Source organism: Bos mutus, chromosome 22, assembly GCF_027580195.1.
Source record: "Bos mutus isolate GX-2022 chromosome 22, NWIPB_WYAK_1.1, whole genome shotgun sequence".
In the NCBI taxonomy this organism is placed as follows: domain Eukaryota; kingdom Metazoa; phylum Chordata; class Mammalia; order Artiodactyla; family Bovidae; genus Bos; species Bos mutus.
This window is the reverse complement of record NC_091638.1, coordinates 44211241-44236332: the sequence shown is the minus strand read 5'-3', so window position 1 is coordinate 44236332 and position 25092 is coordinate 44211241. Positions and strand designations below refer to the sequence as shown.

At 46.8% G+C, this 25092-nt stretch overlaps 1 protein-coding gene across 2 annotated transcripts in view; it reads right to left on the bottom strand.

Moving 5' to 3' along the window:
- IL17RD (interleukin 17 receptor D) overlaps positions 1-24786 on the bottom strand; it is a 68417-nt gene extending 43631 nt beyond the window's left edge. Inside the window, exon 1 of one of the 2 annotated variants that reach the window (XM_005887877.2) lies at positions 24577-24786. In XM_005887877.2, coding sequence (XP_005887939.2) covers positions 24577-24702 — 126 coding nt within the window. In that variant the 5' untranslated portion in view covers positions 24703-24786. Of the gene's footprint in view, positions 1-4073; positions 4249-24576 lie in introns of those variants that run through there. The other variant, XM_070359032.1, reaches the window with a different exon arrangement.
- Between the last annotated feature and the right edge of the window lie 306 nt (positions 24787-25092).

The window sequence follows — 25092 nt, the reverse complement described above, 5'->3', positions numbered from 1 at the left end:
GCGCTATAGACACTCAGGGTGGGAGTCAATATCTGCATTCTCTAATCTTTCCCACTCGATCCCACCCACCCTGACCGTCCTATCTATACTTGGGATAAACCAGTGCTAGGCTCCCAGCAGAGCTCACTAAAGACAGAAAGAAGGTGACTCAGGGACAAAGGCCCTTTTGTTAGCCTCTACCAACTCTTCAACAAAATTCCTAAAGATCAGAATGATGAAAAACAATCTTTAAAAATCTGACCTTGGCACAAACAGACAGAGACGGTGTGATTCCTCTCACACAAGGTACCCAGCATAGTCAACTCCACAGAGACAGAAAGTGGAATAAGGGGTTTGCCAGGGGCTGGGGGTGGTGGGGGATGGGTTTAGAGTTTCCATTCAGGAACATGAAACTCTAGACATGAATGGTGGTGACGGCTGTAAAACAATGTGAATGGACTCAATGTCACTTTAAAATGGTTAAAATGGCAAATTTTATGAAATGTATATTTTACCACAATTTTTGAAAAGGGGGGAAAAAACAACAACAAAGAAAGGAACTGAAGGATTCCGAGCACGAAAGGAATTACTAAAACGGTGCTGTAGCCATGTTTGCAGGAAGAATTAGGAAGGGGGACAACTGGAGGTGGGAGAGGCGGCCACTGCAGGCCTCCAGATGTGAGGTGAGAAGGATGGAGATGATGGGGGGACGATGAAAGGACCCGTCTGAGGCGGTTTTAAGGGAAAAAAAAATGGCAGGCCTTTGTGACAAATGTGATAGAGAGGTGATGATGGAATTCAAAGGCAACCTGAGGGCTCCTCTTTTGGGAAACCTGGAAGGTTAGTGATTTTATAGCAATATAGAGAACCCCGGGGAAGGAGTCTTTTCTTTTTTTTTTTTCTTAAAAAAAGTGAAGGTGAGGTGACGACAGGGAATCTTCGATGTAATACCGTATTTTTTTTTTTTTGGAAATACAGGATTATAAGGCAGGAAGTCATGCATGAGGTCAAGCAACAGAATCTTAACGGCAGATGGGCTAATTAAAAGGAGGTACAAAAAAGGACCAAGGGCTAAGAACAGGGCTTTGTGGGATGGGACTATCCACATTTAGGGCCCATGAGGAGGAAAAGAAGATAGAAAAAGGGGGTTGGTAAAGTAGAAGAGGAGCCAGGAAAGACCATTAGGTAAAGGAGAATGGAAAAAAAAAAAAAAGAAAGAACGTCAAATAGGTTTCATGTAACAGAATGTCAGGATGGATATTTTCTACATGAAAACCACCTTATTGATTACAAAAATCCCTGAGCAAATAAGTATATTGATGGCTCATTTAAAATAGCTTCTCCATATAAATAAATTCCTAGGTCTTTTGTTGCTATTCAGACCCATCCTCTGGTTTTCTAAAAAAGTAGGAAGCATATTATAAATACTACTTAAAGAAAATCTTTTCTTACGTTTGCAAACTTGAAAAACAAACGACATTAGCACTGGAAAAGGCATTTAAAAGAATCTGGTTCACTGTCAGGTTTTGTGTGCAGGATCAGAGCTTTGCATTCTGCCAGGAGAGCCATCCAATCTCCCGTGTTATTAAGGAGAAGAGCACAGGGGCCCTAAGTCATGACACTCCCAATTTCTGCTCAGCACTTCACACTTTTGTTGTTGTTTAGTCGCTCAACCAAGACTGACTCTTCTACAACCCCATGGACTGTAGCCTGCCAGGCTCCTCTGTCCATCATGGGATTTTCCAGGCAAGAAAACAGGAGTGGGTAGCCATTCCCTTCTCCAGGGGATCTTCCTGATCCAGGGATCGAACCTGCATCTCCGGCAGTAGAAGGTGGATTCTTTACCACTGAACCACCAAGGAAGACCAGTTTATAGTCTGAGCTACTGCTAAATTAGTTTTAAAAACAACAACAACAACAACAAAAAACACAATCTTTTGGCAGTTTTGAAATGATACTATCTTGGAAATGTAGAGGTAACCAACACTCAGGGCATTTTTTAGCCAAATACTCCTAACTAACTAACCTAATAGCATTCAGAATAAACAACAATACCCCAGAATTCAACAAGAAATTTAAAAAGATGGAAAGATAAGCTAGAACATTATTGATACAACTCAAAGTTATCAACCTAAATTTCAGTTCAAGCATATTCTTTTTGTCCAAACCTCCTGGAAATGAATTTTTGCACAAAAGCACAAATACAAATATTAATTTTCAGACCATCCTCTTTTGGACATTATTCATCATTAATGGCCATTAGACAGGCAGATATCCATAGTACTGCCAAGCTTAAGTGGATCAGTTTTGGTTTTGCGGCTAACAAGTTTTTCCCCAAAAGTAGGGGACTAAAGCTGAAGTGCGGTCATCTCTGAAATTTGATTCATCTCTGAGAAGAGGCCTGTAGGAAAATTACATCTCTTGAGTTTATTTCCAGATACCCAGAAGAGAGGCATATTTTAAGAAAAGTAACTCCTACACTGGTTAAATGCTTATCGCTAATGAACATTTATTGGGAAGTAACAGAACTATGACCCTCATAACCAGACTACACTCATGTCTTCCAGAAGGTACAGCTTCAATTCGTAAACATACTTTTTAAGGGCAAAAAAAAAAAGGAACTTCCAAGCTACCCAACATAGCAAATACCTATCTCAGTTTTAAAAGTTTCACGCTGTTTTGAAATTCTCCCCATACTTGAAGAACTCCAGGCCAACATCTTGTTGACTGATATTAAAGAAAGATTAGCCTCACTTTCCTCAGCAACAATCACCTTCTAGAAGATTTGCCTAAGAGGAAAACAAACACTATCTGATAAGGGAAAGGTGGATTCCATTGCCAACCTCTGGACTCTCAGACCTGGAGCATTCTAATCTGATTGCTTGTACATGGCATTCACCAAGGGGGCCTGCATGGTAGCAAGAGCAGACAGACCAGGGCTCTAAGCACCCCTGCCCCAACACTGTTATAGTCACAGAAAGCAGAAAACGTCATTTCAGACGGGACACATGGAGCCCTTACTCCTTGCTTCCCAACTCCCACCGAAAAGGGCCAAACATAGACTTTAGCACCTCTCAAAGACTTCAAGAGAGAGCAGAGGAGAGTGTGTCGGCCTGGCTAAGGACCCTCATGTCAGTGCAACTTCTTTCTTCCCAGATTTATTAACAGATGCAAGCCCGGTACTTATAAACAAAGGAGTCGTTTCAGTTTCTGCTTGGAAAGATGGGAGCCAATACGTTCCTTCTGGGAATTCAGGGTAAGAGCTTTACAAAAACAGTGTCCAGATGTGCTTAAAAATTCAGTCTGCTTCTTCCTTTGGGGTGCAGTGGAGGGAGAAACAAAAGGGTGGGAGAGTCGTCTTATGAAAAATTGAAAAGTTTATTAGTTTGGGTTTTGTTTTTTTTTTTTTTTTTTGGCTTGCAGACTAACCTGTCCTCTGCTGACAAACCACACAGGAGCACCTGAGGCAAGACTGTTGGGGCTTCCCTCCCTTGAAAGATGCAGGGAGGTATTTCCGGCTGACCACAGCGGGAGCCTGGGGACCTTCTCTAACTTCCAGAATGTCCCGAGTGACAGACGGTTCCATCAGGTGGTGATGAAATGGGAGAAGAGACTCTTCTGAAAGCTGAAGATTCTCAAAATGAAAATCAAGCATCTTTGTATCAAAACCACCACCCTTGGGACAAACCTTCATTTAAAAAACAAAAAAAAAATGTCTTATAACTGAAATGTTTCATCAACGTCACATCCCAGTTCCAATCTGGACATTTGCTGAGATTTGAAGCTTCCTCAACCCAATGATTTCATTCCCAGAGTTCTTTCTAACCACAGAGAGATTTAAATAGATAGTCTATTATATAAAGTGCTTCTTGGTTTTCAGAGGGCTTTGGGTCCTGAGAGTGAATGAGTGTTTCAAGTACAGCATAAATAAGGGAGACAGAGAGCTAGGCATATATTATGAATAAAAAGATAATCCTAATAATAGTTTACATTATCACAAGCCAAAGTTTATGTGAGCAGCTAAGCTCCCTTTCAAAGCAGAGGGCAGCTGCTGGTACGGCGGAGGAAAATGGTATGTCAAAAATGTGACCTACCTTCAAGTTTGTTTAACTCCGCTGTCAGCCACCGCTTCCTTCCGCCACCTCACAATGCCATGGGGGTGGTGGTGGGATCCTTTCTGAAATGTGTTGTTTGCAAAGGCACGGAACTGTCTGAGCTAGACGGACTTCATCTCCACTGCTCCTGGACAATCCTGACAGGGCAAAGTGACCCCAGTCAAGTGACCCCAGCAGAGAGGTGGCCCTGGGGTACTCTCCCACTGCCTCCCAGGAGTCAGGGGGACAGGTCCGGGATGAACAGCCTTAGTCCCCGCAGGCTGCCAGCAACCCTATGGAAATAGGCAGGGTGGCACCTCCATGCAGATGAGCCAAGTCACCAAGATCCTCCTGGCATCACACACTCCAAAATGGGAGAAAAAAACCCCAAACCCCTTTAACCCATAGCCCTAATGTGTGTAGACTGAGTATCTACTCAGTAAGTAATCCAGCCCTATTCACAGGGCACCCAGGATTTGCAGAGCGCACAAAGGGTCTATGGCACCCCACTCCAGTACTCTTGCCTGAAAATCCCATGGATGGAGGAGCTTGGTGGGCTGCAGTCCATGGGGTCTCGAAGAGTCGGGCACGACTGAGTGACTTCACTTTCACTTTTCACTTTCATGCACTGGAGAAGGAAATGGCAACCCACCCCAGTGTTCTTGCCTGGAGAATCCCAGGGACGGGGGAGCCTGGTGGGCTGCCATCTGTGGGGCCGCACAGAGTCGGACACGACTGAAGTGACTTAGCAGCAGCAGCAGCAAAGGGTCTAAAATCGACTCAGACGGGGGCCAGGAAGTGACACTCAGGTGGAAGAGCCTGCCTGAGTGAAGACTGGGTGAGGGAGCACCTTTGGGGAGCGGCCAGCTTCACGTTTCCAAATTAGAACAGTGGTGCTTCTCAAATATGTCTGTACTTACAGGGGGCAGGAGGCACATCAGAACAGGAGAAACAGTCCCTATGATTAATCTCCTTTTCAATTTCCATAGGTATGAAGCCTATTTCAAGATGTTTTTCACCGAAGACAGAGCTTTCTACAAGGGTTGAAGCTTCAACCAGCCCAGAGTGGAACAAAGAGAACTAGTTCCCATTAAGGAGCAGATCCTGAGGAGACTGGCCCCTTCCTCCCATGCCTCTCCTCATCCTCAGTCTCACCAGCAAAGCACAGCAACTCACTCAGTGAGGAACCAGCTGGTGGCACTGGGGAGACCGTCAAGAGTGCCTGTGAACCCAAACACGGGCCATCCTGTCCAGTGCCTTTCTGGCAGAGTACCACAAGTTACAGGCTACAGAAGGGAAACATCAAATCATGGGGTGCTGGTAAAGGTTCAGGGGAAGTGTTCACAACCAAGCTGTATTTCTTGGGGTAAGGGTATTCAGAGGTGCAAGCGGCATGTATCACGCACATCTCAGTCCTTTCTGCAGGGGATTAAGACACTGCTCTATCACTGCTGAGGAGAAGGCAATGGCACCCCACTCCAGTACTCTTGCCTGGAAAATCCCATGGACAGAGGAGCCTGGTAGGCCGCAGTCCATGGGGTAGAAAAGAGTCGGACACGACTGAGCGACTTCACTTTCACTTTTCACTTTCATGCACTGGAGAAGGAAATGGCAACCCACTCCAGTGTTCTTGCCTGGAGAATCCCAGGGACAGGGGAGCCTGGTGGGCTGCCGTCTGTGGGGTCACACAGAGTCGGACACGAATGAAGCAACTTAGCAGCAGCAGCAGCAGCAGCTATCACTGCTGCAAGTGGTTTAAAACCACCCAGCACCTTCCCAGGGCATCCTGTCATCATTCCTGTCTAAGCTCAGAGCTTCCGGAGGGCATGACCCTGGGAGATAAGACTCTTCGTCAAGAAAGCTTTCTCACTGTCCTCAAGCAGTAGGCCATTCTGGTCTCTGCATGGGTGACCTCTTCCCCAATCTCTCCCCATCTTTTCCTCCCTCCACCTGCATCATAGACCCCTGTGGAGATGACCAGCTTCCTAGCAGCCTATCAAGCATTCTTGTCTCCTTGCCTGCCCGTTAGCACTGACAAGCAGAGTTTCCTTGTGTTGTTCTTATGAATTGGTAATTTCAGCCTAATGCAAAAAACGTGGGGCGGGGGGAGCTTAATGGACATTAAATTCTACTTCTTCCACAAATATTTTTATCATTATCCATGGGACCCTCACCAAGGACCCACTAAAGCAACACCACTTCAACCTGGGCAGGTGGCAACCACTCAGGATGAGAGCACCTGGATGGAAATCAAGTGGACAGCAATCCCTTGGTGAGGGCATGCATGTGTATGTGACTATTTTCACATCTTCAGCTTTCCTAATGAGACAGCTAGGTATAAAATAAGATACAGAGATGTAATGCGCAGCACGGGGAAGAGAACTATTATTTTATAATAACTTTAGATGGACTAAAATCTGTAAAAATACTGAATCACTACGTTGTAGACCTGAAACTAATATAATATTGTAAATCAACTATACTTCAAAAAGAAGGCAATTCAATGCAAGTGGGGGGGAAAGGTAAACGGAAAATTAATCTCTCAGCTCTGCAATTACCCACAGGCAGACTTTCTGCCAAACAAACTATTTCTTATCTCTGGTCAGTTTTTATCTGCAGCTGCCCTCTCCCACCCCCGCCACCACTATGCACAGACCCAAATCCTCTCTTCCCCCGACAGTCGATGACAGAGCAGTCCAGGCCTCCGGGACCGTCAACACCCTGATGGGATTCAGGGCTCACGGGGAGTCTGAGGCACTGCCCTTGTTTATGGACTCAGTGATGGATTGGACCCTAAAAGCTCCTGGGCCAGAAGACTAAGTAGGTTGAAAGCAATCATTAACAACAGTGTAATGTTTAAAAAACCAAGACATGCGAGGGGGTCTTTGGGCATGTGGACAAGTATACAGGAAATGTGAAGGATGGAGGCAGGTGGACATACTGAATACTTTCAGGTAAACACCAACAGACACAAATCAACAATGACAGAGATGTTGATGGGGTGGGCACACTTTGTAGAAATAAAGCAACCTGGATACAAAAAAAATTGTTTTAGCCCCACCACACAGCTTGTGGGATCTTAGTTCCCTGACCAGGGATCAAACCCATGTGTTTGGCAATGAAAGCACAGAGTCTTAACCACTGGACTGCTGGGGAATTCCCTGTGTATGAATCAAAACAAAACAAAACAAAACAAAACAAAACCTTTGTGGAGGACAAATGCTACTTTTATTATAGAAAGAGCTGCAAAAATGGCCACAGGCTGGGTGTTTCTTTCTCAAAAGAGATCAAAAACAGACACCCAGGTGCAAGAGGCAAGAATCCAGATGGAAACAGAAGGGACCAACTCAATAAGGAAATGGAATGGGAAGGATAGAAAAATTACACCCTCTGAGTTAAAAGTTCAAGTTATCTCAATAAAAGCAATCCCTAAATTCTTCAGAATAATTCTAGTCTGACCGCCCCATTGTGTAAGTAAAGAAACTGTGAGTCAGAAGGTCACCCACCTTGTCGACAGTCATAGTTGGCCTGAGAGGCCCTCATCTCGCAGATCACACGGATATGAGACCGTCTAACAGAGTGACTTCTAGCCCAAGATCAGGATGCACAAAAGTTCCAGTAAAACAAGATTCATTTATATTCGATTCACAGGAAATGTGTGATCAATCCAAAATCAACCTGGGAAAAATCTATGTCTGAAGAAAGGTCTGCCAGCCGAATTACTGGTACAGATAGAATTCCCATGAAAGTGCTTAGTGCTTAGATTCAGCTGTTTTCGTAATAAGCTATTAAGCCCAAAGATTCACTCAATCGATATTCTTATTTTAAAACCCTCATTTACTCAACATTTTCCCTAATACTTTTACCGAGCAGTATTTCATCCACACAAAGCATTAAAACTTACTCCGAAGGTAAATAAGAAGGTGGAAAGACTCGGTCCCACTCTAGTAAACTCAGAATGAAACAAATACACAGTGCCATTCAAATAACAAAGTATAAATAAAAATTATAAATGTCAACGTTTTTTAGGATGTGGAAAAACGAGCACACTTATTCACTGAAAGCCATCTGCCACCAATCATTATAAATGTATCTACTACGTGGCCAGGCACAGAGCTAAATGTTTTTAAAACAGTATCTTATTCAAGCCTCAAAACAATCCTGGGAGATAAACGATTATTAACTCATTTTACAGATGAAGAAAATTGCCCAAGGTCACAATAAATGGTAGCAAAAGGCAGAGCTGGGATTTGTGGACCAAATCTGTCCTCTTCTCAAAACACAAGTCTGCACTGTTAACTGGCTCAGTCGTTACAAAAGACAAGCTGGTCAACGTGTAGTAAGAGCTATAAAACCTCTGCCCCGGTCATTCCACTTTGGGAAACACTATGTGCCAAGGAAACAAACCAAAATGGCAAGGGTGGGAGGGCAGGAAAGCAATCTGCATGAAGGCATGCACAGCAGCTTTATAACAGCAATAACCTGGAAACAGCCTGGGTGCTTCATCTACGGGGGGACAGGAGCAATAAAAGGGGCGGGGGCACACAGCATGGAAAGATACGGCCACAAAGAGCGACAGGTCTGTGAACTCCGTGACATCGAAACATGGGAAGATCGTCAGAAAACTAACATAAGTAAAAAACAAAGTGAAATTAGCCATTAAAAAATGCAGTGATTACAACTCTGCATCAAGATGTGTTTATGTATTCAAGAATGGAAGAAGAATCATTTAATGCTCATTATGCTTTTTTTTTGCATTAAACTGAAGTTACCAATTAATAAAAGCAACACAAGGGACCTCTGCTCAACGATGTTATGATCCAGAATGTCCTTCTCTTCCTGATCCAAAGATGTGACATTTTCATATAAAAATAAAGAAATAGCTCTTGTAATTTTAAAGCCCTTTCTTAAAAAAAAAGAAAAAAAGACCACCCCTTTAGGCTCTCGAGTAAGCCCTCTTTTATGTAAGATTAACAAAACCTCCTTATTTATAAAAACCTGTGGCTCATGAATTTTTTTGTTAGCCATTTAGCCAATTTAAGAACAAATATGTTGACAAATTGGAACATTATTTCTGTCCCCATTTGGTTTGCATTAATAAAAGGTCACACTCTCAGAATCTCACTCTTATAATGCATTTGGAAAAGTAACGCTATTTAAGACAGCATAAATACATGCGGGTGGGGAGATAGGCTTAAGAGTGTCTGAACACACACTGAGACGGAAGCCGTGCGCTGGGTGCCTAAGGTGGGAGGTTTGCGCCCAGGCGCCTCTTCAGAGGATCTCGTCCCCAAAGAGCAGCAGGATATGCCCATGCAGGTTCTTCCTCACACCCTGTCCAGGTTGACACGGGGACCCAGCAAACCCCCTGTGAAGCTAGAAGCATCCCCTAACCCTATCCGCACATCATTCCCCTGAACTCTCCAATGGCTTCCTGTACCTCCCAGCATCTCAGGGAACAGAAAAGCTCAATTAAGGAACATGCTAACTATTGTGTCTTTTTAAGATGAACGAGGTTGGGAAGTTGGGGCAGGAAATGGCCCACAGTTGGCCCAGACTTCTGCACATAAGGGAAGAAAAGCTGATTCCTCCAGTTGGCGAGACTGTTTCCTGCCTGGGCCCACCTCACATCACTGTTCCTTCCAAAGTTCCTTTTTCCTCTGCCCCTACCAACCCAGACAGCTGGCCTGTGTGCCTGTTCTTCCCTCTACCTGGGATGACTTACTGTTGTTCCTCAAGCACGAAGGACCACAGGGCCCTGTGTGCAGCTGGCACAAAGCCAAAGCCCCCCATTATGGCAATGTCTGCCTCCGAAGCAAGCTGCCCAAGGGGCAGCCCCTAGCTATGTGCAGGTATTGAAACTTGAGTACAATTCAAAATTCAGGCCCACAACTGTGCTGGCCACACTTCAGCCACCATGGTGAACAGCTGCTGAAATGGACAGTGCAGAGAAGAACATGTCCATTGTTATACAAAGTTCTACTCAATAGGATCTGCCTACCTGCCTCTGCAATTCCAGGTAGCATTCTCCCACAGCTAGAAAACTCGTCACCTGACACCTCAGTGATAGCTCAGTTTCACTGGAGCAGCATTTTTTTTACATGTAAATATAGACGTTTTTGGTGTACAGTTCCAGGAGTTTACACACATATAAATGTATGCATGAGTGAATGCTAAGTTGCTTCAGTTGTGTCCTACTCTTTACGACGCTATGCCAGGCTCCTCTGTCCATGGAATTCTTCAGGCAAGAATACTGGAGTGGGTTGCGTGCCCTCCTCCAGGGGATCTTCCTGACCTAGGAATCGAACTTCCATCTCTTTTGTCTCTTGCACTGGCAGGCAGGTTCTTTACCGCTAGTGCTGCCCGGGAAGATGTTTCATGCATTTACACGTGTATAAATATATAAATAGGTGTATAAACGCATACATCAGTGTATCCACCACCAGAGTCAGCACACAGAACAATTCCATCATCTCCCAAAAATCCCCTTGTTCTGCCCCTTTGTAGTCAAACCCTCTATCCACCCCTACCCCAACCCCCCAAAAATCCTGGCAATCACTGATCTGGCAGCTTTTAAAAAAAAACTCAGATTCCCAGCCTTCCCCGGGAAATCCCACTTAAGCAGATCTGGGGTGAGTCCCGGAATCTCCCACCCCCGCCTACCCCCAAGAATGTTCCTCCGTCCGGTGCTTCTGGGGTTCAGCCAGGTTTGGGAACCTCCAGGGTAAATGCCGAATCGTGGTTTAATTCTCTGCAAAGCACTCGCTGGTATCTAGTCTTGCTCTCCTCCCACCCCCATGAGCTGTTCTGCAGCACATGGCTGATGTCCATCTCAGGCTGGGTGCTGGGAAGGCAGGGCAAGTTGGCCTGCTGGGGGCAGGGGGCAGGGTAAGAACTGGTTTCTGGCGGAGAGAGGCCTCTCTGAGTCACGTGGCCTCCCATCCTAATCCCTTCCTGGCTCTTTGTGCCTTGGAATCCTCATCTGGAAAAAAAGGAACCACATCAGAAATAATCCGTCTACCTCCAAGGCTCAGGGGAAGCAATGATTTACATAACACGTTCAAAGGCGCTGGGCAGCAGGGACCAAAGGTACCTCTCACCCTGGATACATCATCACCACCCAGAGCTGCCTCTGAATGGAACTCTCCTTAACCTGTTTACTTGGCGATGGTGGGGGGATCAAGACTCAAGTTACAATAAAATTGCAGCCTTTGAAAAGAAAGAAAAAAAGTAATAACAAGGCTTTTTTTTTTCCTCCTAAATTCGTGATCCTGAGGGCAGAGTACGAGATTCCATTTTTAAAGAGGAATTCGGAAGAGTCAGCATCATCTCAGAAAACCCGCTCTGCTCGTAAAGTAAACAATTACAAGGAGGGTCAACACTTGACTCGAGCCTTTCTCCCCGGCTTTCTCCTGCCCTGCTGAGGATTCCTGGAAAACACTCTGCAAAGTTTACGATGATCAAAGGAGAAGAATGGCCAACCCAAGAAATGCTATCATTTAAGATCACATGTTTATTTAGCCCCACCAAGCCTAAGAGAGAAGACTGTTTGAAAGGGAGAGAATGCCTGCTTAATCAACTAAAAATGCATTCATTACTATGCTATTCACCGCGGCTTTCCTGAAATCAGACACTTCTGCCCCTAGACCATAAGATTGAAGCGATTTGAAATGAAAATATTTCCTGTCCACTGCTTGCCAGTTTCTAGCCCCAGAGTGATATAACAGATGACATCCAGTACAATAAATGCTTTTATTAACCATAAATTTGAGACTGCTTTAGGGATTTGAAGTGTTGGGTTTCATGCTGAAAAAATGTAATGTTATCCACAGACCATCAGTGAGTAACAAAAACAGAGGCACAGGTTATGCTACTTTGATCAAATTATGACCAAAAAAAAAACCCCACCGTCTTTTTGCATTTTAAATAGTAGTTGCATTCAGGGCGTATCTTCATGGAGCACCACAATAGTTTAATCATATGTCTTAGAGACTTTAATGGAAATTCATCCTGAGTGCAGATTTATAGAACCAGCAGCTTCTATTAAACAGAAAGGAAGTTAAAAAGTGTTATAAGGCTAAGTGAGCTGCGAAATTCAAATACTAAAAAGGGACTCCAAAACCAGAGTTTCTCTACCTCAGCACTACTGACCTTTTGGGCCATCATTGGGGAAGGCTGACTTGTGCATTTTGAGATGTTTAATGGCATCCTTGGCCCTTACCCACTAAATGCCAGCAGCAAAACCCCTCCCAGTACAATCAAAAGTGTTGCCAGAGATACCCCAATCACCCTCAATTGAAAACTGTTGCTCTAAAGCCTGTTTAGCAAATGCTGCGTGATTTCTCTTTTTCTAAAGAAAACATCAGAGTCCAAAGAGCCTCCGAGCCTTAGCTCCCTGCCCCAGGGCTGCCCTCTACACAGAGATGGTTAGTGATTTCTCAACTGGAAAGCACTCTGCACTTCCTCCCCCACCAAAACCAAAGGGAGCAGAGCCATGGAAACTAGCATTCTCTCTCCTTGAGCAGAGCACACCAGACTCAGCCAGGCGGCCGGCCGTCCTTTCCCCAGGTACACCCTGGCCGCCTGGGTGCCCCGCATGTACTCTAGCACAGCACCCCAAGCCATCCTTCTCCGGCCTTTTGCTGTCAGGCCACAGAGGCGACTGTGGATTCTGTGCCAGAAAATAAAATGAAAAGCGCGACTGAATCTCTGCAGTCCATTCTCTGGACGCTGAATGTCCCACTATTGCGTCTCGGCATGACATTTCACGGCCAGCAGGGGAGGAGGCCTGGTCCTGAAAGCTGAACAAATGCTGGGCACACAGGCCTGCCTGCGCTCTCGCCAGCTCCCTGTACTTATGAATAAAAGATGGAGGTTTTGTCTCTGTCGTCTCCCTGGTACCCTGGGAGAATAACAACTTGTTGCTTTTTGACATTTTAACTTACTTTGAAAAATAATCAATATTAATCTTCTGTGTCTTTGGCCCTGAAATCTAGAGTAGGGATAAAAAATAAAAGCATGCCATGAGGTAGAAGATAGTAATTCACGTTAAACAAATAAACTCTCTTAAGGGTCTCTAATAAAATAATTCAGGCAACATGTACTCACAGAAGGAGAAGGCCGGAAACTGACTTTAAGGACATGTTCTGAGTGGAGAAGGAAAAGGCCTTTTCTGGAAATAAAGCTCAATGTTTTCTCAGCATAAAGGAAAGAAGTGGCTGAGTTTGGTGTGAGGGAGCACTCAGCCATGCACTCACCCAGGCCAAAGCGGAAGCTATAATAGGAACTCATTCCTGGTCAGTCGCTGAGGGTGACGTCTACAACTCTTTGAAACAAGCCCCAGTGAATGGCAAAAACCTTAAGCACTCTTGGGACGTGACACTCCCAATTTTGAGAGCACAGCTGATTCCAGATCGTCTTCAAGGAAAAAAGTTAAATTACAAGATAGTGCAAAAGACACCTTGCCATTTCTTTGGACTCCCAGTAAAGTAAAAGAGAAGTCTTTCTGTATAGCACTGAATTAAACAAACAAACAAACAAAAAAGAATGAATACAAGACCAAACTGGGTTAAATCATTAGAAAGGTCTCTACGTGCAATAATTTCAAGTAGAAAAAACACATTTTGCTCTTTGCTAGAGCAATCTTTGTTACCTACTGATACCTAAAATCCAACAACGTCGCACTTGAACCTTTAGAGAGATCTTGCGAAATTTTAACTTGACCCTAATCATGAGGAAACAATCAGAAACTCAAATTGTGTGACCGTCTATACCACAAGTGACCCCGACTCTTCAGAATGTATATGTTACAAAAGATCAAAAAAGAGGTGTAGGGACTCCATCAGATGCAAGGAGACTAAAGAGACAGGGTATGTCTACAAGCCGTGAATGGCTCTTGTCTGAATCCTGGAATGTGATTCAGAAAGAAATCATGAAGGACACTGGGGGACAACTGGGGTACACGGGGGCAAAGCACTGGTGACTCTCAGCTAAGGGGAAATGCGTGTTCACCCCACTGATCTTTCAACTTTTCTACAGGTTTGAAATTTTCACAATCCAAAATATGTGGGAGAGAGTACAGTAAAGGGAAGCCCCAGGCACGAGTGACTGCTGGTCTGCATGGGCGCTGGGCGGCAACGATTTCACCTTTCAGTTTAGTTTCAGAAAATGTGTGCTCCCAAATATAAAGTCTTAATACAGAATAGGTTCAGAATTGACATAAATTGTTTAAAAACATAGTAATGTGACTTATTATTCACTTAACTGGGTGGTGGGGGGCGTATATACACACAGCAGACATATAAGATGATTTAGGTTTCTGCCTTTATAAAAGGCATAAGTCCCTTTAAAATGCCTTTATGCCTTTCCCTAAAACTTGTCTGCAATTTATCATTCTCTTCCTCCTCTTATCAGAATTCCAGTTTTCAGAACGGCTCTTTAAAACTCCCCTGCCTTCCGCCCAAGCTCTCTCCCATTATCTACCCCATCTTTTTTTAATGAGATAAAGGCAATGATTATACTAATCTCCAACTTGAAAACTATGCACTTAAAAGGCGGGGCGGGGGGGGCGGTGGGAGCGAGGAGGGGAGTGTGACCCTTTAAGCAAAAGGAATAAAGCTCAGTAGACGGGAAATGTGCTCAACTGAAAAGATGTCAGGATAGCATTTCTGTGTCTTGAGGTTCAAAACGCAGGGAGGAGAACAAAGGGGCAGGCTACGTGTCCAGAGTGGCCCTGAGAGGCCTGGGTGGCGCGCACCTTGGCACGCCGGACACTGGGAGCCCATCGCCCCCGCCCCCGTACAGCGGTCTTCAGGCAGCACAACCAGATGTTACATTTTCCCTGCTTAATTTCGGTAAAACTCCATGACCTCTTGCTCAAATTAAAAAAGGCAATGCTATTTTTTTAAAACCACAGGAGCTATCTTTAGGGAAGCCTTCTAAGGATTTCATTAATTCATAGCCAGCCAACCAGGACTTTTCCCACAGTCTCCCACAAAAAAGCCCGGGAAGTCACTGATTGCTTGGCTGGATCTGAATATGAGCAGAGGTAAGATCAGAAATATCCAGTTCCTCCCACGGGGAGGCAAGGCATGGAAATCAAAGCCGGGCAGAAACTCATTACCACAGCTGGCCGGCAAACCCACAGCCCTGGAAAGAAGGCAAAGAGCATCTTTGATTCTGGATGGACTGGTGGGTGACTTCAGAAAATGAAAGGCATTCACAACCCAAGGGGACCGAAAGAAAATGAGGCTTGATTCTCTGTTAAAACCACCAAGTTTTCACATACCACTAAGGGCTGCTGCCAGGGAGTGAGGGTCATCTCGTTCACATTGTTTCATGAAGTCCAAAACCAGGATGCTTAGTTAGCCCTTAGTCCTTTTTCGTTCGTTTACTTTTTTTTTCCATTCACCGTGCAGCGTAACCTGGACAGTCCAAACACCCCCTCTTCAAGAATCCAACCCTTCCCTAAGTGTGACTGCCATCCAGGACCAGCCCCGGTCCCCGCCTCTCTTGTTCCCTGAGAACCTGTCCTGCAGCCCAGCGGTTGGCCAGTATTGGGGACACGGTGCCAATCATCCGCAGTGTGGATGAAGTCGGGTGTATTTTTATGCGACGCTCAGCACCTAATGCCACATGATGCACCAATGTTAAGAAAACATAAATAAAGCCAATTATACTCCAGTCAAAATAACATTTAAAAGATAATGAAAAAGAAAATCAAAACTTCAGAGGACACTGGCATTATTAATACAACTGCTCGCCTTACATGACACCTGCTCAGAGAGGCCACCAAGATCGCCCGCTCTCATGGCCCCTGGTTTCCTGCAGGGCACTTGGTCACACAGAGGGAGAATCTACTGTGTGCCACTGCTGATCTCCTGCTACAACAGGAAGCAAAACAGATCAAGGCCCTGCCCTCAGGGAGCAAGGGAAACGCACAGGCAGACCAGAAAATACTGTGTGTTTCATGGTAAAAAAAAAAAAAAAAAAAAAATTCTATGGAGAAAACTCAAGTGAAGAAAAATGGTGAGCAACAGAGAGTAGTGGTTGCTATTTTAAATACAGTGGTCAGGTTCTGGCAGTTTGTTATCCTATTTGTCTTCCTTACTACAATCTAAGCTCCAGAAACCAGGCCTCGCACATAGAAAGCACCAAATACACACTGAATGAAGGAATGAAGGTCGCTGAGGGTCACCTCTATCAAGCTGTTTGGCTGCTGGAGAAACCTTCCAAGTGTCACCATTCCTGACAGGTGCATATGTGAGTAAAACTCAGCACACCCCTTTAGTCCCAGGCTCCGTCTTCAGCCTTCTTGTCCCCACCGCCTCCAAGGAGCCGCCCTCCTCCAGCTTTACTCACATTTTTCTTTCTGCCCAAACTGTCCCTCACCTCCGGGCTCCACTTGCCAGAGGCCCTGCTCAAAAGTCCCCTGGGCAAAGTCTGTCTTCTCTAGCCATCTAATCTCTTCCTCAAAGCCTCCTCTGAACCATCCAAATTAAGTGTCTTCTTCATAAACAGATCAAGATTCCCCTTCTTGACTGCATCACTGCAGAAGGCAGGATGCGCCCTCACTAAATCTGGAGCCATGATGGGAGGCCGGCGGTGGAGGGGGAGTGGTCTGATTTCACTTAAGGTAGGCTTCCTGGCAAAGGTGAAAGTCACATGGAGGGAGGCTGGGGGGCCTTTGTGGAGAAGCCTCCCAGGGAAAGGCGAGTCTCCTCCAAAGCAGGAGAAACTGAGGCAAAACAAGTAGCCAGAGTTCCTGGAATCAACCAAGACGTGAGCTACAAAGCCAGAGTCTGCAAAGTAGGCGCCAAGCAGCACCTCAAACACAAGCCCCTCATCACCCTGCTTGCCACAGGCAAGGCAAGGCATTTGCCAAGGCAAATGCACAGGCGGAATGTTCTGGGATGCGGAGCAGGAACCCTGGTTCATACTACTCTGGGGGGAGTGCGCCAGGCAGAGCGAGGAGGGGGAGCTCCCTGCATCTCGCTGTCTCTGAGCCCCCAGGCCTCGCAGCCCCGCCTGGGTAGGAAGCCACTGCAGCCAGGCACCTGGTCCCACTCCTCTTTGTACTTCCCCAGAAAATGTAACCACAGTACTACACCATGGCCTGACACAGAGGAGCTGCTCTTGTCGCCTCACTCCAAATGTCTTTGTGAACTGCAGACAGGAAGCAGTCACAGCAAATCCTATAACCGTGTGGGTGCCTGGGCTCCACCCAGGGCAAATGTGCCCCCTCCAGAGGATGGAGGCGATGTGCGGTCACTCAGCTGGGATCACGCTCAGGCTGACCGCTCGCTCCTGCGTTTCGTCTGGATTGCATTGTATTTTCCTCAGATAAAAGGGAAAGAAACGCTTTTCAGAAGAGAAACCAGAAATCACCTGGACAGAATAAAATCATAGAGAACCATATGGCCCGTCTCAGGGAAACGTACCTCTTCTTTCCAAGGAAACCCTCCCTCTATCCCCATCAACCTCCCACTAGCAAGTCAAACAGTCCAGCTCAGAACAGAAGTCTGGGGCCACAGCCAGCGTTTTTTTTAAAGGGTTACCATTCAATGGGGGGAAAAAATCTACAAAACTGACAAAACAGAACACTTGGAAAAACTCCTGGTTTTTTAGGGAGTAAAGGACTTTCAAATTTGAAAAACAGCTATATTTAAAGCCTGATCCCTTATGATTTAAAAGGATTCATTTGAAATATTCATTTAATGTGTAAAAGGTAAATTTCCACCTGAACATTTTCATTAATGCTATCAATTTCCAAATTCTCTTTTCAAAGTCATGGCTACAATTTTATAGGCATTTCTGATAAGTTCAAGCAAGCTTCCCTATGATGTAGTAATTTTAATGAAAAGCCTCATGATTAATGTCTATTAAGATCAGCTTTAGAGTGAAGAAACGGACAGAAGAATTACAGTGTATTAAACTTTCCACAGTACCTGCCATCTACTGCCCTTACAACTTTTAATGCACAGGCTTTATGCAAATAAGACATGAGGTTTACTATAAAACAAATGCTTCTTAAAAGTGCATAGTAGAGGTAGTTTTCATTTACCCTATTAAATCAGACAATTTATAGGCCAACTTCCGTTTTAGAAGAGAATTACATGTGTGTTCACATCACATCTTTATTTTGTCATCCACCCGGTTGATTTGTTGAGGACAGCTGGTACTTATTAAGCTCCCCCCTTTAAATGTTGTAGCCTTAATTAGCTACATCCACCTTTCCCCAACATTTCCAAACAAGGAACCAAAGAAAAGGAAAGCTGTTTTTATCATGGATGCTTTGAACAATGGAGTTGCAAATGTTAAAATAATAGTCTTCATTAGAGACTCACTAGTCATTCCCTTTTTAGGCCCCTTCAAAAGAAACAGGGTACGGATGGAGTTTAAATTTCAGTCTTTGTTTACTGTAGGTAATTTTTCAATTGTTCAATTTTTAGTTTCATGCCTGGTGTTATTAATTAAACCTTCTCAAGATACTGCTCGGGAAAGCAGGAGAGACAGTCTCCCCAGATATATTCTTGGTATTAGTTAAGCTATAAACGTCTTACTTGGGTTTCTGAGCACATGAGAACAAACAGGCAGGATTTACAAGCAGAGAATAAGCCAAGTATGGTTTCCTATGAACAGACATCATGCCCTTCCCGGACACTGAAGCGTTCCCAACTCACACAATGAGAAATTCAGTGGATCAAGTCACTTTAACCTGCTTTATGTAAATGAAACACACACTAACTCATTTGGTTACAACTTAGGAGGAGTGCCTTCTGGAAAAAAAAAAAAGAATGCATTCATGACTTTAAGTGTGAATGATATCAACAGGCTAAATTTGAGCAAGATAAGGAGCATCTCAAGGAATCCCTCTTAGATTTGGTCTCTTCTTGCCCCAGCTTTAATCTGCAGTAAGACTATCTGTTTCAATAGGATGTGATCACTCCTGGGCTTGTGTCTTTTCAATCAGCCGGTGGCCCTGCCGGGTTTAGAGTGGCAGAGAGGAAGTGGCCTGTGGTTAAACAGAGGAAATACCAAGGCATTTTAATAGAGCAAATAGTCTCTTTACTTCCCACAGGGAAGAGCTTCAAAGGCCCCAGGCCCTGGAGGAGACAATGTGTTGTGGGGCCATCAGTCACCTAATCATGTGTCAGGCCCATTCAGAACATCTCAGCAGCGAAGACAAACACTGCCCAGGAGGACACTGCCCCCCACTGCCCAGGCAAGTCAGGCTGCCTGGAGATGGGGCCTGCCGCACCAGCACAGACAGGTCCCTGGGGCCCGCTGAGGTCAGGAAAACTTCCAGATTTGCAGGGGATGTGAAACAGAAATGGTCTTGGCTGCCAGTCTTGGGTGGCTGGACAAAGGTCTGCTCCAAAGACAGACCTGTCCCCCAGCCCAGCCTGTTAAGTTCTAAGGGTACCTGAACCCCTGCTTCATCCCATTTTTTTTTTTACAGATGGAGGGTGAGGGGCCCCGAGCTTCCAGAAGCCTAAGAACCCATCCATCAGGGGCAGACACAAGAGGCAGCAAGGAATGAAAGGAACAACTAACTGTTGATGGGATGGCCTCAGCAGCAGCAGACATCTGCTGGGCATGGTATGTGAAAAGTTTAGGGACTGATGAGGGAAAGAGAGTTTGAAAGCTTTAAAAAAAAAAAAAAAAACCAATACATTTTAAGCCAAATGAAGCATGAGAAATACTCAACTTAAAATAAAGACTTAAAAAAGCATTAGCAGTTCTTTCCTTCGTAAGGAAGCTGTCTGAAAGGTTTGAACGGCTGAGAATATGATTTGGACCCTACTCGACTCTTTCCTGAGACTGTTTTCCAGACAGGCCCAGCTGTTCTGGGGAGGAATCCAGTGGAGTCCCCTTCACCCCCGGCCTCCTCTTCAGTCCCCAGCACCAGAGGCACCCCCGGAACCACTGGCTCCCCAGGTCCCCTCAGCCAGCCTCACCCCTGCCATTTTCCAGGGCTTGGACAAAGTCTCCACTTTCCATTCTAAAGGTCCAGTGAAGTAATTTAACGTCAAGCTCTGATTTTAAATGTTTACGGTGTGGCTTCTCACCTCCTTCTTGCCATCACAGAAGTCTTCTCTCCTAGAGCAGTGATTCTCACCGCTGAGAGCATCAGAGGAACTTGCTAAAATATCAGTTCCTGGACCCCACCCACCTCATGCCCATTCTGGTCTCACTGGCCTTGAATCTGCATTTTAATGAGCTCCCAAGGCAATCCTGATACTGGAAGGGCTCTGGACTTCACTTTGAGAAATGTCTAGAAGGAAATAGTGCCTCAGCCAGTACTTAGCTGCTGGGCTCATTCACCCAGCTGTACCCTCCCAATCTCCCCCCGCCGCAGCCCCCCCACCCACCCAGTTAATAACTAGCACAATGCCTCAGGCACTGCAGGGGCTCTGGGTCCATTGGACGGATGGGGGAGGGATGGGAAGCGAGGGCTGCTCAAGAAAGATGGACCCCAGCCAGAGGATTCCCAATTAACACAGCAAAGCAGGCTGGAAGAAAGCATCACGCTTCTTTCTTATAAAAATGTTTCTCTGAAAATGTGTCAACCAGGGCTGAGTCATTTTTAACTTAGAGACGCAATGTGTAACATGGACAACACAGGCACAGGACAGGCAGATCAGATGCAGGCTTGAGAGCCACGAGCTGCAAGTGAATGAAAACACATCCAATTCAGAATTAAATAAACATGGCTGGGCTCACGGCCAAGGGAGTTCTTGGATTGGACTTTTATCAAGAACCTAAATTTTAATCAGCTGCAACTTCTTCTTTTCCAAGTACCACCCTATTTCTTCCTACCTTTTGAGATGAAGTATTTGCCTTAAATGGGAAACTTGCACTTCATTGTAAAGACGATGCCAGCATTCTGGCTTCCTGAATTCCTGAAGAAGCAGACTTTTGGGAGGGGAGGCAGTGGAAATTGAGTTTCAGGGATAATAGACCAGGGAAGGGGTATCCCATTTAGGTAAGAAGGCAAGAAATGTTCCTTCCTCCTCCACTGCAGGAAAAGCCACTGAATAAAAACCTGTGGGAATAGATTTCTAACTCCTTGTTCCATGTATAGACTTCTTAAAACAATGAGCAAGGCAAGGAGAGGGCGGGGTGGGGGGAACCTCTGTGCAAGTGACTGATATAATTACACATCACAAACACAACCACTCCACTTCCAAGAAGCAAGCAGTTAAGACTCTCAAGGAGGATGCTGGCCCCTCTGGAAGTTTTACAACTTGTTACTTCTTTGAGAAAACTGTATTACTCAAAAAGGGCAACTTTGCCTGGCAAGTGCCCTAAGAGACTCTGTTTTTAAAGCAGTTGAGGAAGTGTGCCCACAACTCATTTCTAAAACACTGAGATGGTATCAGCCCCTTAATTGCCCCACTAATAACGGGAGGTTGTGAAATCTGACCACTTAAACCAGGCTGGCTCCTCTGAGAGCAACCCCAAAGGGAGGGTTACAGCTGCTGAGGGTTAGCTGGCTCCAGTCACCTTGTGAGTCCTGGGAAAACACATTCTTGCAGGGGCAAGAGTTCCTGGAACACCCGCTCCGTCGAGAGCAGGGGTCAATCGCTCAGTTCCTCTCCAGCACCCAGATCCTGCACCTCCTTCAGGGCTCACTTTTCTGCCCTGCTGTGCCTCTACCCTCCAGGTTCTGTGTGACCTAGACCCACAGGAAGCCTTCACTTGTTCGCATCACACAGCATCAATCCCTACTGTTAGATGTGAGCGTGACCCCAAATAGACGGTAAGCAACCTCAGAACTGAGACCAAGGTCTACAGGTTGAACACCCACTGTCAGGTAGGTCACACGGACATGAATCAGACACCCAAGTAGCTGCACATCAGTACTTACTAGGCCAGCCCTCTAACAAAGCAACTTCTGGAAAAATTTACCTAGGGAGGTAGGGGGAGAGGGGGCTTCCTGCAGGAAGTGAGCTGAAGGAAGCTGGAGCTGAGAGGGGAGGCTGAGGTGTAAAGAGAAGGAACACAGGCGGGAACAGCATGTACAAAAGCCTGCCTCAGGGAAGACACTGCAGCCCACTGCTCTGATCTTCATCCCTCCCCCGCCCCCTTCTTAAAAATCTATCACTTAATACAGGATTTAGCAGGAAGACTGCGGGGTCTAATTGGGTTCAGCCAAGATTTACAGTGCACCAAGCCTTGAGCCCACCAACAAGAGGTTAAGTGCCTGGCTAAGGAAACTAGTCTGAAGACACAGATGGGAACACATACTGACAATGCAGTCTGGTGAGAGCCAAAGGCAAGGACCTGCAAGACAACGCGAAGCAAGGGGAACAGCATTCAGAGAGGGCCTCCTTGAAGAAACATCACCTGAGCTGAGTCTTGGGCCCACGGGGCTCTCAGGGGAGGAAAAGGCACCCCAGGAGCAGGGAAGAAGCGTGCCCTCGGCAGCATCATAGGCACAGGAGTTAGGGAGCAGGGTGGGAGGGGCAGGTGGAGGCTGGGAAGGTGAGTATGTGAGGCAGGTGGGTGAGCTGGGCTCCGTGCATCAAATAAGTCCAGGAAAGAAGGTACCAGGTATTAGGTTGGGGAGAGCCCGGAATCCAGGAGGTGACCCTGAGACTTCCATGCTTATTTACAAAGTAGGTGAAGACGACCCCAAGGGAAGGACTGTGGGACCAAGGTTAAGAGCTGTTGAGAAGGTTACCTCCAGCATGAATGCGAAGCCACTGGAGCGAGGGCCACCATTAAAACTATGTGGGTGCAGGTTAAGGGGAGAACAGATTCTCACTGAGAGCACAAAGCCACCAGCTCGGCTCCTTTAGGGACCTGCTATACCCACAGCATTAAAACTTAACACAGTTGGTGCATGGACACATGAAGCCACCTGGGCAACCGCAGAAAAACAGCAAATTACACTCATCCACCTATGCCATCTTATGAAAACAGAATAAAATGCCTGTGATGCTGTTCACTCAAACACCAACATACCAGTTTAGAGCTAAAAAATTTAAAGACTGGTAAGTCAATGTGGGGATAGCCTTAAGGAAAACTTTTTAAACCTAAAAACAGGAAAACTTGGTATCTATTGGGGAAAAAAGAGAAAGAATAGTGGTATTTTACTAAAATGAGGCAAAGTAGGAAAATGCGATGTTTTACTCAAATAAGGAGGTTTTTCACTATGGGGTTCGTGAGAAGGTGGATTATAGCTGTCTACACTGCAGCTACTGGGTTTGAAGACATTTCAGCTTACCCAGCTGGTACCTAGTCTTCCTTGCTGTGTTTCTCTGAAGGCAGGGCAAGTGAGGTGAAGGCACCAGCCTGTGCTCCTAAAGGGGTGCCAGTTCTAGGCCGTGACTGCTTGAGGCCCATTCACAGGACCCCACAAGAGGTGGATGAACACTGCTCTAAGAGATCTACCCCCTACCCTTCCCTCAGAGAAGCAGTGCTAGGTAAACTAGGAAATCCCCATTTACTCCCATTTTCCAAGTGAAGAAATCGAGGCTTAAAGCTGCTGCTCAGGAAAAGAGGCAAGGTCATGTTCGTGGCTGCCTGATTGCAAAGCCAGTGTCCTCTCCACAAAGCTGAAGGCGGTGAGTGCCCACACGCCAGGCTGACCCTGGCTTAGGTGGGAGGGGAGCCGGGGTTAGATGGATACAGTCTCCAAGTCCTCGCGCTCCCCAAGCCCAGGAGCACTGCTCAGGAGCTGGGAAGGCAAGCCGCCGAAGCACAACCGCATGTCCCATCGCTCAGATGGTTAGGGGCAGACGGCTCCAAACACAGGACGAACGACGGTGCCCCTCTGCTCTCAGACACCTGACCGAGGTGACAATCTCACTCCCTTTGGTCATGAAAAATATCCGCAACTCAAGCGGGGTCGGGGTGTGCGTGGGTGAGAGAGGGTCATCTGAGAGACCATCCGCTAGGCAAAGGGCTGAATGCAAAAGCAAACAGGAATCTTGAGCTGGGGTGAAAGTGGGGTAAGATGGCCTGGCCCAGAAGGAACAAAGCAGTCCCGAGAACGGGGCGCACCCCTGCCCAACATTCAGGGTCCCCTGCCTGGCGGTCCCAGACCTTTGCAGAGCTGAGGACCGGAGGTGCGGGGGAAGACCCCTCCTCAGACTCCCGCTCCAAAGCGCCCCCCATTCGGACAGCGCGGAGGATCCTATCCCGGGGAAGCGCTGCCCTGAGGTCCCAGAGCTGGAACAAAGGGTGGGGCGCCCTCCTCCCGCTCGCCGCCGGGCGCCCCTCTCGCCCGCCCGCCTGGAGCCGGACCCCAGCCCGTGGCCGCGCCTCATTAGCAACACAAAGCCGGGGGTCGGGCGGCCTCTTTCAACCCAGCCGGGGGCAGCCGGACGCGCGCCCCGGGAGGGAGGCAGGAGGGCGGGAGCAGACGGGATCCCAGCCCTGTCGAGCACGCCACGGACAGAGAGCAGGCAAGTCGGCGTGGGCTCCACTGCCCGCGAGCACCTGTGCCCCCGAGCTTTGGGGGACAGCAAGAAACTAGCTGTCCTCTCCTTACCCTCCAGCCACAGGTGTCGGCGCCCCGCGCTCTGCTGGAGCCGCCTGCAGCCACGGCCAGCTGCGAACCGTTGAGGCAGGCGTTGACCGTGAAGAAGACCGAGCAGAGCTGCAGCCACGGGGCCATGGCCGTGCGCTCGCCCAGCCGGGCCCTACTCTGCTCCCGGGCCGCTTGCCGCTGGCCAGCCCGGAGTGGGCGGTGGCGCCGGCAGCCGAGGCAGAGCGGTCAGCACCACTGGGCATGCGCTGCGGATCCTAGCACCGCCCCTTCCCCCCGGGGCCCCCCTCTAGGCTCGTACTTCAGGTTTTGGCCCCGCCCCCCCCCAAGCCTGGTTTGGTGACAGCAGCCAAGAAATTAAAAGATGCTTGCCCCTTGGAAGAAAAGCTAGGACAAACCTAGACAGCATATTAAAAAGCAGAGACATTACTTTGCCGACAAAGTATAGTCAAAGTTATGGTTTTTCCAGTAGTCATGTACGGATGTGAGAGTTGGATCATAAAGAAGGCTGAGCGTGGA